Raw genomic sequence first — 12,987 nt, forward strand, 5'->3', positions numbered from 1 at the left:
ATATTGTGCTGGAAACGAGGGGATTTTTAATTGCTCTGAAATTTGTATTAGTCTTGTGTTCACCCTTTTAGCTAATACCTTGAGTAAAAAGAATCTTAACCATACATCATGTAGGCTAAAACCCATTTGGTATAAAGGCCATGAAATATAAATATGATATCATCATTACACATTTATTATGATCATCATGTATTGTATCATGGGGAATATTTCAGATTTTCATCTCTGGCATGGATTGTTGTGGTTTTAGAAAACTCTGAGATAGAAGAGAGCAAAGAGATGAGAAATTTTATGGTAAACGCAGATACCACAGGACCTATGATAAAAGTGACAATGCTGAAACACAAAACAGATATGAAACATGGATAAGGAGATTATAATGTTGTAGTGATACAGATAGGTTTTTGACATAGACCCTTGTTGATGTATGTGGCTTTATGGCTTTTTCCTTGCTTTCTTTATAACTGGAATTAATCAAAACACTTTAAACCTTACTGTTTTTAATGAGAAGTTTACCGGTGAGCATTGAAAAACTTTTTTGAAGAATAGTGATTTTCCAAGCATTTATTTTTATAATATCTCATTTTGTTGTTTTATCACCTTATCATAGCTGTGCAAAATGTATCCTCTTCCTTAAAAAATATTGTATTGCAGCTGTGCAGACATGTCACAACATGAGGGTTGATTAACTCAGAGGTGACATAAGAATTTTCCAAAGTGCCCTACAAAAAACCTGGACTTTTGAGACTTTATCTTGGAGGAGTGAGTACTGATCATTATAAGCTGTGGACTTCATAGCCTAATGATACCAGTTATAATGAAGCATTTTTGTATAACTTCCAATAAAATCTAAGTCCGTCACAAAGAATATATTAAACAGAACTGAGACATCTCTGCAGATGTCTTTTGCATAAATAAAAAATGCATCCCAAATGTGTAAAGCTAGCCACGTCACTTATGGCCTTTATACTCTGTAAATTGTCAACGTGTAAATAAGCCTATGTAGAATTTTTTTTATGGCTTTCATATCTCAAAATGCAGTCTGCAGTTTAGCGATATACATTCTAATCTTACAGGTTTACCTTCTAATCTCAGATTTTTATCTAGGGAAAAGAAACATGAGCTTCTCATTCAACAGATTTGCACTATTTGAGACTGGGTGAGTAGATTTTTGCAAAGCTGTGGTATTCTTGCAGAGAATATAGCCTGTCACCAGCTGCCCAGTTGAAACTCAAATACTTTTTCTTAGCTTAGCTGTATTTCAGGAAAATGCCATTGGAAGAGCCCAAGTCTTTCAACAAGATAGGTTGCACATCACTGAGAGCTGAACAAATGAAATTCAGAACCTGAAACTATCATGGGAAGCTTGCAGGCAGTTAGTTTGGAGCATGTCTATGAACAACGTGTTGCTGGTGAGATATTCTTGTCACCAAGTAAATTCGCCGCTTCTCCACTGCTCTTCAGCAAGTATGAAACTGAAAGGTATAGAATCCCGTTCAGCCCAAATGAAAGGTTTTCTTTTCTAAGATCTGGCAGGAAGAGCTTTCCCCGCAATGTGATGCATTTTGGTTTTACTTGAGAAGTTATTCTATTGAAGCACAGTTGGGGGTTTTTTTGGGTTTTTTTGTTTTTTTTTTTTTTGTTTTGGTGCGTTTTTTAAATTTATTTATTTTTTTAAAAAAAGTTAATATAGCATTCATGTTGCAGAACTAAAAAAACCAGAATGTCAGTTTAAGCAAAAGTTAATGTTACTGTTGGAACTTTATTTTTCCAGTGCTGCAGTATTTGCTATCCTGGATTATTTTTTATAAAGTTATAACTGCACATATAATAAAATATATGTGGTTTCTAATGGAGCTGATTTAACTTTAAGTTGGAACTCTTAATTTATAAAAATAATTCAGAAAGGATAGGGAAAATTTGAAGTAGGATTAACAGATTTCCAAAGCATGTTTATGAAAAAAGAAAAGGGGTTCAGGAATTAATTCTACCTGTATCTTGTCGCAATTGATCTTGTATAATGTGGTATGTCTTAAAATGATAGTATTGAATGTTCCCTGGTAATCTTCAGAGTGTACAGCTGTATTGATCTCATTTTAAAATCAAGTGATTGTTCATGTGTTTCCAGTTGGGTTTCATAAATATGAAATGTTTTATATATGTGACCATTAATAAATATTTTTAAGATACTTAAAAAAGTTACAGAAATGGCTACTAAATTGCTAGCATGTTACTATTTTAAAGAATGTCTGGTAAAATTACAGGTGATGTAACTTACATCCTCCAGACTAAAATGTATCCTTAGTATCTGTTGTCTCATAAAGGCAGGTGGAGCATTAGGAAATTCTACTTTGCACAGAGGCAAGATGCCAACAAGTAGCTGAATGGCAGTGCCTTATGTAATGAAATGATTCCTTGTGTTTTGTATCACCTGCAAGAAATTTGGGCAGTCCAGCTGGCCATAAGGGGAAGGGCATGCTTTTCTGTGGAGTCAGGCAAGTACTGCTAGTAAGAGTGTAGGTGGCTTTAGGGGTGGATGTTTCATTTTGGTTAGGTCTGGCTGTTGATAGAAAGGCATTTTTCTAGTGGGACAGAAGAACTGAGATGTGCAAAGGGACTTCAGACTGCAAAACACAAGTTAATGTTCAGTTTAATAGGGGAAATGTAGCTGTAACAGAGCAGCCTTTCTTGAGGTCCTAGGGAATGTCTGCAAACTTGAATAAAAATCAATAGGTGTTTCACAATCCTATCAGTTTCACAGCTGTGTTCATATATCATGTTGCCTCAATTGCCTTGTTCCTAAGGTATGTTAAATTTGTCACATCTCAAGTGATACTTCTGAGACTGTGAACCTTTTATAAATTGTAAGATTACTAGTAAATATTTGCCAACATTGAATCATTTCCAGAGCTACAGATTTGTTGGCTTCTTTGAGTTCTGGTCTGCTGAAAGACAGTACTGGACTTAATAGTGTCTCTAAGCACTTGCAGTGCAGGGATCACAAGAACGGTGTTTGTTTGTTACTCATTATAAAATGGGGAAAAAACCCCTGATGCTTTTTAAAATAAATGTAAATGAAAGTGGAGTCTAAGTCATGGATATTTGAGTAACACCTTGTCCACCCTTCAATATGTTAGGATCTTAATAAATTCTTTTCATATTTTTCATATAGTAATTTTTATTAATGGTCTTGATATATATCATCTTTGAGGTCTCATTTACTGAGATTGGAAAAAGGGAGCTAACTAGTTTTGCTTTTGTATCTTGTCAGCCTTTTTCATACTCTAGAATTTGAACCCTTCTTGCACAGCAAATTACTATTTTTGTGGTTTTTTAACTTGTAATCTTGTAAAGGAGCAAGTTAGAGGAAGAGGAGTTCTGTTTATTGCCACTGCAGTTAAAGTTTATGCATACCATAAAGCTACTGGTACCAGTTCCCTACTGGAGTTTGCTGTACGCTGTCAGCGTGCAAACTACATGTTTGCTCTGGCTCTGTTCTTCTGTTCTCTCTTGTGATCTGTTATGCACTCTTAAAGAAAGTATGCTATACAGAGTGGACCTTTGTTCTGACCCAGTTTAGCTGTTCGTATGTACTTGACACAGATGTGATTGTGTTCTTAATATTGTCAATCTACAATTTTATCAGTGTGCAGGTGATCAGCCAGCCTGGCAATACAGAATGAGGACAACTTTACAAAGTGGAGAAGGGGAGCTTCTGAAAAAATGATGCAGTTTACCTATATTTGTTGAACTATTTCCCCATAAAAAAAACTCTTGACAAATGAAAAGTGTGGTTTCCAAACAGTAAGGGCACAAATGCTGAAATCTATTTCAGGTACTTTATGTTCAATAAAGCTAACATCTGAAATAACTGGTAAACATCTTGTGAAATATCTCAAACTTGTGTTACAAAATAATTTTTGCATGCAAGGCCTATTAAAGTATCTTTATTGTGGAGGTAGTCAATGATTATTTGTGGTCACTTCTTAAGCAGACTGTGCTTTTTTTAGATATCATCCTGCACTGTGAAGACAGTTTAAAAATCATAGCAAATACTAGAATATTGGCAATTTAAGCAGCACTTATACCAAATACTGCAGTAATTTCTAATAACGCGTTTATAGAGGAGGGAGGCTTAGGCCTAAAAAAGGAAATATTTTATTTGTGGCTAGGAAGCGTGAAATTTGAAATCTAGAGGAAATTGCAAACATCTTAGGGTTTGGCTGGCAGTGAATTAATGGGCAAATGGAAGTTTGAGGGATAACAATCACATGTCCTCTGGGTTGACCTGATGTCTATACTTTCTCTATCCATTGGTCTCCTTTCCTTAATTTTCTTTTTCACAAACTGGATTCCTTTGGAATTGTGTCCTTTCTGTCATCAGCATACATATCACTTTCCACTGTCAACTTCCGAGATTCTTGCTTAATTGAGTAAGATTGTGTGAATAATAGCACCTGTTGAAATGTGTCAGCATATGCAAACCCATCTCAATTTTGCATGCTTCAGTATTCTACTTCAGTTGTATCTAAAAAAAATGAAGAAATCCTTTTGCATGTGCAACATTAGCTTGTTTTGATAAAAGGAGTCATTATCTTAAATAACATGAGAGCAGCATCCTGTAGAGAATTATATTCCTAAAGATTCAGGGTAGTGTGTATCTTAACCAGACTGGAAGCAGAGGAGTTTGGAAGAGTTTAAAAACCATGAACAAAATTGTTTGTACAGATCTTAGATTTGGGGGCCAGTTCCTGAACACATGCTTTTAATTCAGTAGTCTCTGTATAACAGTCTGAATATTTTTCCCCTGTCAGGGCTATAAGTTATGGCATTGTGAATATATGTGTACTTGCTTAGGGTGCAGTCCTACTATTAAAAATCCTGGAAAGAAGTGGATTGAATGCTATGTTGACACTTGAAAGCCAGTCAATGGAGGTAGCACAGACTGCCCACTGTGACTTCTAACTTTGTGCAGTGGACAGAGTGAGCAGGTAGATAAAGGAAACCTCTAGAAGTACAATATGTATGCTGTGCAAAGCCTGGAAATGCAGTTCTTTGAAGACCAAAGTTGCTGGCACTTATGAATTGTTTCTTCAGTTTTTAGTAATGAATGAATTTAAAGATGGAAGCTTTAGTGTGTTTGAATAACAAGAACATGTGAAGTTCTTACCCTGTTATTTATGCAGTTTGAGAAGCTGATTGAGCTTGCTTTATTATATGCATTAGCTAAGAGCTGAAGACTTCTATTTTTATTGTATTTCAGCTGAAGCTGGGTTCTAATAGCATTGTTACAATCACGATACTAAATTTAGTCTGGACTTTTAAAATCATGGAGGAAAAACCTTCTTTGGAGTGGAATACCAATATGCAAATTAAAGATTTTGCCTCTTTAGTCAAGAATAAATCTTCAATTCTGGGACATTTTACAAATAGTACAAAGTCTAAGTTTACCTGAATGTGTTTCAAAACGAACTAGTAAACAAGAATTGTCTTTTGCACTGCACATTGAAGAAAATCTTTCATTTTTATACTGCAGATGATGATATTTTGGTGCTGCTGGTTATAAAATGCTTATTAAACTGTGTGTACATTTTCTCCATCTGATGGGGATGCATGTTTCCTGTTGCTACTTGCCTTGGAGAGTATGGCGGGATTGTGAAGAAGTACAGTTTAGTACAGCCTGTCTTTGCACACTGTGTGCTTCAGCTTCACAAAGGAGCTTAAGAAACTGCAGGGAAAAGTCTCTTTTCTATGTCTGTTCATTACTGAAATCTGGTCTAAGATGCCTGTTGAATGAAGAGATGAAAGAGTAGTGAGAAAACAGGAAAGGTGCAACATGGCTGGAATTTACTTCAGGTAGGAGTTAGGAAATGTTGAATCTACTGCTTGTTTAGGGGAACACACCACTGTTAGGTATAACTGTGACCATGCTAGCATGCAGCTGGTAGTAATAAGCTGCAGCAAGAGGACAGGTATGTAACTCTGTACATATGGCCTCTGTGGGATGGCACCAGGGACTGCCCTGTGCCGGCCACAGACTCCAGCAGACCCACTGCAGGGCACACCTGAGCCCCTTAGCCAAAATGGCAACACACCTGGGAAAAGGAAGGGGTAAAACACTGCCCAGCAGTGTGAGGAATGAGGAAAAAAAGTGAAAGAAACATTGCAGATACCATGGGTAGAGGAGGAGGAGGTGGTGCTCCAGGCACCAGAGCGGGTATCCCAGCTTCAGGCCCTCCATCGTGTCCTTTCCATGGAGGGCCACAGGCCAGAGCAGGTGGACATGCACTGAAGGACACTGCAGGCTGTGGAGAGCCTTGTCTGGGACAGGCTTATCCTGAAGGACCGCAGCCTATGGAGAGGGAGGAAGGGTGAGGTGTTAGGATGAAGGATGAGTAGAGAGAAACTGTTTCGTGCTGACTGTACCCCCCATTCCCCACCTGCCCTGTGCTACTCAGGATCAGTGGGAAGGTGGTGTTTTCATTCCTCTTTTTTCTCACTATCCAAATTAGCAATAAAGTATTTTTTCTGCAAGTCAAATTTTATTTGCCCATAATAGTAATAGCTAATTATCTCACTGTCTTTATTTTGACCCATGAGCTTTTCTTTTTAATCTTATTTTCTCCCCCTGTCCCGCTAGGGAGTAGAAGAGTGGCTGGGTAGGTGCCTGGCAGCAGGCCAAGGCCAACCCATCATAATGGTGAATTCCTTAGTGAATGAAATATTTTGGTTTGACATGTCAAGCTGCAAGATTAGAAACTGCTACTATGTAATCGACCAGTGATAAATTGTAGACCATAAAGACTCATCCTATGAGGCTGGCAAACCGCTTTGTTTAAAAAAAGTAAAAAAGCCCTAATGTTCTGATGTTTCTTTGAATTCTGTGTTATGTTGTCTACTTACTGCATTTCAGTGAAGATCTGTAATGAAAATAACACAATGTAGTAGCAAAATGGTATTTCATAACTGTTTTGTGGTATTTACAATCTCCTTTTTGATACAGTATTATCTGTGCCCCATCTCTTCTCTGGGGTATCGAAATGGAAATGACTTAAGTTTCTGGTGTGTATATTCTTCTGGCATCCTGGGTTTTTTTTTTTTTGATAATGATAGCAAAGGAAATACATTTTCTTCTTTTATTATGTCTCAAGAGGAAAGCATATTAATATTTCTTACAATTCTTTCCTGCCTTATTTGTATAAATTCTGCAAGGAACAATATTATGTTCAAAATTTTCATTGTTTCAACTTTGAATGATAATAAGCTGCCACTTTGAACTGGTATGCAAGGAAGGATATGTAAGCATTTAAAGAAATCTTTGCCAATCTTGTATTCTGGCTTATACCCAGTGTCTATTAACTATATGCACAGGTGGTCTTCACAGATTTACTTCACTTATACATTTGTATAACTTCTCATGGTAATATAACTCTATTAGAAGCAGTAGACTAACTTCAGGTTATCATACGATACGTGACAGAATGTCAAATCCTTACATATGCTCCAAATAGAAATAAACAAATCACTGTACTTTTAAGAAATAAATGCTGGGCAGTAAAGGTTAGCATGAGTGTTCTAAAATAGAACTTAAAAATAAGATGGCGTAGCAGTTTCTCCTACAATGTCTATTATCAGATGCAGTTGCCCAGAATACTTGGATATTTTTTTTTATTCTTCATGTTTTTTGTATGATATTTCCAATTAGATGTTAGGGAAAAAAAACAGCTTTCACATTTCAGAATTCACATCTGCCTATTTTTTGTGATTATTGGCATATTTCTGATGTGACCTATTTTTATTTTACATAGGACAGAAGGTTAGTTTTCAGTCAGGGCTAGTGTTTCCCCATGGCTTATTTCTGTTTGTTTCTTTTAAGAAAGTGAAAAGTCTTGGTATGATGTGGATATATGTTGTGGAAAGCTTTCATCTGTGGCAAGGTGGATGTGAGTCGATGTCAGAATGTCTGTACTTAGGCCCATGTAATGTTTTACATGCTCATTTGACCAAGTCTGCCCTGTACTTAAGGTCTCACTCAACTCCATAAAGTAAATAAAATGCAGAGCAAGTAGCCAGTTCATCCTTACTTAGGAGGTATGAGGAACTTTTTGCCAAATGAGGTTGCTCTGGACTTGAACTATACTGAGGTGCATATGTGTTACATTTAAGTTTGTTTTATTTCAGGTAAGAAACTTGAAAATGCAGGTATACATGAATGCAGGGGGAAGAATGGCATGTTGTTATTACCTTCGAATGAGATAAGGCCAGCATCATGGTAGCTTTTTCAGTTGCAGCTGTGAGCAGTGGTTCCTTTTCAGATGAACTGGTTGGAGATGGATCAGTTCCTCAGAACTTTCTTACAGTTGTACCTCAGATGCATACTATTTCTTTACATTTTTTAATCTTTGATTTGCTGTGCCTTTTCATGGCATGGAGGTTTTGCCGTTTGAACTGTCTGAAGCCTTTATTTGGCCCTGGCATCCAGTATCTGAAAACACGTTGAAACTGTGGTGCTTTAATGCAGTTTTCTCTGCTTTCTGTGTTTGGTTTTATGGTACAAGATTGTCCTAACTGCACTTCTAAAGATTATGAAAAAAAATAAGAGCATGGTTGGCAAGGATATGGCTTCATATTTCATTTTCTACCTGTGAAATTGTCCAAGAGATGGAGAAATAGTCACATTTTTTTCAAAAGCAGTCAAAATTATCACAGAGATTATGTGGTTATCCAGATTTGTCTGAAAATTACCCATTTGAAAAAAAAAATTATATAAAACTAAGGTTAATTTTATGCAATAAACTTTACATCAGTGTTCAGGTCTTTTAACTTCCTACTCAGGAGATTGACAGTAATTTTTGGAGTTCTCTACCAGTGGATTAACCTTCGGTTTATGCAAGGAGCTGAAAGAAAGCATAAAATTTCTGTGGTCCTAGAAGAGTTTCTTGGTATGTCTAGTATGTCTGAAGAACAGCATCTTAAAGCTCTAGTTTCATTTTGCAGCAAAGAGAATGAAGGTGGAAGAAACACAACAAATGTACTATGACTGAATTTTTGTTGCAGGTGGACTAAGGCCTTGGTTTTGTAGGTGGACTGGGGAAATCTGCTGCACCACCTGATGGGGTGCTACTCGTGTTCTGTATCCACAGTGTATCAGTGTATTTCATAGGCTAAATAATGATTTAAAAATAAATAAATAAGTTATGTCTGAGGGGACTCAACATTAGACATAAAAATTGAATGAAGAAGTTTGTGTTTTACTGGCATTTGACAAGTAGCTATGCTTTTAAATAAAATGTCGTTTAACATGATGTTAGAAAAGTTAATTGTTATGTAAAAGTACATTATTCAGGATATCCAGAAGTGGTATCTTGCAATACATAAGTAGCTAATCTTCTAAATGTGTTAACATCTAAATCTCATGATGAAGATAAGCTGACCTAAAAAATAAGTGCAAAAAGGAAATGGAACAGCCAAACAAACCCAGCTACTCATATGTTTCTGTACAATGTTAGTGATGACTTTTGAACATCTGTTTAGCATTCTGTAGCTATTGTAGCTGATTAATTAAATGTGAATACATATATTTAATTTTTCAATGTGATTGTGCAGAGAGATTGTGTTGGTTTTTTAATTTTTAAAGTAATACTCACTTATGTTTAAAGGAAATTGTATTTTGTACCACCTGTAAAATTTAACTGTATTTTCCTGCTTGGATTCAACTCTCTTTTTGATGATTTATCCATATCTCAGGCAGGCTATCCAGTGTGATAATGGCATTTACATAATTCCAAAAGAAACGAAATACTTTTATATTTCTCTCCATTCATCCTACATGGAAACATACAGAAGAGCCCTTTGCTTCCTTTAGACAGATGCAACAAGAATAAGAAATTTAACTGTCAGTCTTGCTGATGACATTTTCTAGGAAGAAAAAAACCAACACAAAACCTTGCTGTCTCCAGCTTTACTTTTGATAGGAGCTTATGTGTGTTGGCAGCTTAACAATTTGAGCTGAGTTAGATTTGTATGGTATTTATATAAATACATTTTATAGTTGCTTTTTTTTCAACTTTGGCCACACTTTTACAATATTAGATATGTATCTGGTGTGTTAGCTTTTTATGTATGTTTGTGTGTGTAAATATGTTGGGGTGTGGGGTAATAACCAACTGAATGGCTGTATTAGAATGTTTTTCTGTTCTAGCTGCTGACAGCCAAGGAGGATTGCTGCCTTTTTTTAAAACTTCTTTTTTAAAAAAAAAAAAAAAATTGAAAAAGTGAAAAGGAGCATCACAAGATGTCTTTTCCAGCTTCATAGGTGTTCAGGATGTATTCTTATGCCCTAAATTGCTCCTGTTATTTCATTAAATACAGTTATCTAAAAATGTGATGATACACTGGGTAATAATAAAACTAGTGTATAGACTTTTCTGTACATGCTGTACCTATTTAAATGACCCCCTGAGTCTCCCAAAGCAAACTTTTAATATTCCATATCTTTTACTGTGCATCTGCTACTGGCATGTAGCCACCCACCCACCCAGATTTAGTTGAAATAAATGAAATTTATTCTATTTCACTTAAGTAGAAAGGCTTGTAAAATATAAATGTAGTCACCTTGCTGGTAAGGTTACTAAAACAAAGGGGTTTCTTAAATAGAGTTTTGTGGGTTGTTTTCTTCTGCAGGACTGTGCACAATTTCATGCTTTATTAAATTCTTATCTTATGTGTTCCTTTTGTTTTCCTTTGCAGATGGGGTTTATACAGATTAATGAGGACTTCATATTTATTGAGCCACTCAATCGTACTTTGGCTGTGACAGGTCATGCACACAGGGTGTACAGACGAAAAAGGTCCATAGAGGAGAAAATTACTGAAAAACCAGCTTCTCAGAATCAGTACTGTGGTGTTGTCACAGGTAATACATAAATCTCACTGCAAAGATCTAATATAGCAGATGTGTTTTTAAGATATCTAGATAGTAGTTAAAAACAGCAACCCTCAACAAAAGCATATGTGCTTGTAGCGGTAACTTATGATGGACTTTGAGGTGACATGCTGAGGCAGTCATTTCACTTTCCAGAAGAGGGAATTGTCCATTGAAGAATAGGCACTGCTTCTTAATGTCCAGTTACATTTGAAAGTGGAAATCTTTAGGTCATGTTTTTTACTTGAACTTAACAATGGCAATATATTTTTTCCCTCTTTGTCTTCATAGTTGCTTATTTACTTATTTACATGCAGTGTTTGTACATATTTTTCTGTTTTAAAACACCAGCACAATTCATCCCAGTTTTGCTTATTACTAAGTCTTGAACTTCCAAGTGAGTCCGGCATTGAATTGAAATGAATTTTTTAACAGTGTTCTTGTTCTATGATTGACACTTGGAAGAACTGTGTGACACAATCCTAGTGCATCTTCCTCAATGGCAGCTAGAAGTTGTTCAAGTAGAAGGGTGTCAATAAAAATTTGGCACATAGTGATGACTTAATAGTTTTCAATGGCTTTTGTGAAAGATGACATTCTGTTGTTCCTGCTTTATCAGCAGCTCCTCTTCTTCAAAGGATAGAGGAAATGTCAGTCTTTTGACATCATCATGAGCTGAGGGTGTTTTTAACACTATTGTGAGAAATTGTTTTTCCCAGGAAATAAACCGGAATGATGGACATTTATAGGTGATTTTTTGTATGTCTTCTAACCTAGTATAGGTTGAGATACTGACAAAGCAGAAGGAAATAGCAGAGGCACCCTGACATGGCTAGGGAGCTGGATTATATGATGTTTGGGGTGAGGCAGAAGGAACCGAGTTATTTCAAACAGGTAAAGAAAGGTCAAGAAAGGATGCAGCTGCAGTCTTCCAGTGCTTCAGGGGCTGCAGAGAGAAGATGAAGCCAGACTTTCCTTAGAGGTGTGCTACGACAGGATGAAAGACAATAGTTGTATCTTGCATTCAAGGAAATTTCAATTTGGCATAAGGAAAAAAAATCTCAGCAAGAAAACTTAGCGTTGGAAGTGATTGCCTAGAGAAGCTGTGCAGTCCGCATCCTCAGACATTTCTGAAACATAGCTGGAAATTGCTCTAAGAGAGCTGATCTTACTTTGATGCTTGCCCTGGCTGGAGCAGGAAGTTGTCCTGGCTGAATTCCTGAGACCCCTTCTAGCCTAAACTTTTCTGTGACTGTGTGTTTCTTCCTGGACACTTATACTACTCCATCTGTTTTATATGGTTACAGACTAAATGCGACAGGTGGTGTTTTGTTGGGTTTTTTTTTCCATTTTGAAAGTACTGTTTTTATAATGACACATCCATCCACAGGTTGAAATCAAAGATGAAATAGCAAAGCAAGGCTCTTCTTGTAGTTGTTAAGACAGACTAAATGAATGACATTTAACTTCCTCCAGCAGGCTTTGTATTTCTTTTCTAGGCATTGTATTACATTGCCACTGCTTATCAAAAAGTGAAATTTTCTGTATTAGCAAAAGTTGTTCGCATGAAGTAAAGCTGGTTATTCTTCCTCATTAGTTATAAGTGAGTTAAGAGCATTCATGCCTGCATGTGTTTGGGAGTAAGAAAAAGAGAGAAAATGAAAAATATGTAAGTTGTATGCACTGAGAAAGGGGAGAGGGGCACCTGATAAATGACTAACCATGATGCGTATGAAAATTAGTAAAGATGTAAACTCTTCTGTAAGGACATTATTTTTCTGTCATGTTCATTACCAGTCATCCTTTCACTTTCTCTTATGCTCTAAAATGGGAAAGCCGGCTTATTCTGTTCTAATAACCTTATGCCCAAGGCTCTGACTTGGCGTAAGTAGTCTGTCAACAGAGATTCAAATATTTGCTTGAATTAAGTTTCAGTATCTCTACTACCAGCCTGAAATTTCAAAATAACTCAAGCTGTGCATAACTGATTAGCATCCGCTGGCATAATCTTATTGCAAGGGGGGCATACATATCTGCAGTTTCCAACTGATGCTGTTGTACTA

General features: G+C 36.4%; 1 protein-coding gene across 3 annotated transcripts in view; it reads left to right on the top strand.

Annotated features, from left to right (window-relative positions):
- ADAMTS19 (ADAM metallopeptidase with thrombospondin type 1 motif 19) overlaps positions 1-12,987 on the top strand; it is a 150,762-nt gene that overhangs the window by 24,316 nt on the left and 113,459 nt on the right. For all 3 annotated transcript variants that reach the window (XM_056325473.1, XM_056325472.1, XM_056325471.1), the window contains exon 3: positions 10,750-10,915. In XM_056325473.1, the coding sequence (XP_056181448.1) occupies positions 10,750-10,915 (166 nt within the window). The remainder of the gene's footprint in view (positions 1-10,749; positions 10,916-12,987) is intronic.

Source organism: Falco biarmicus, chromosome Z, assembly GCF_023638135.1.
Source record: "Falco biarmicus isolate bFalBia1 chromosome Z, bFalBia1.pri, whole genome shotgun sequence".
Lineage (NCBI taxonomy): Eukaryota > Metazoa > Chordata > Aves > Falconiformes > Falconidae > Falco > Falco biarmicus.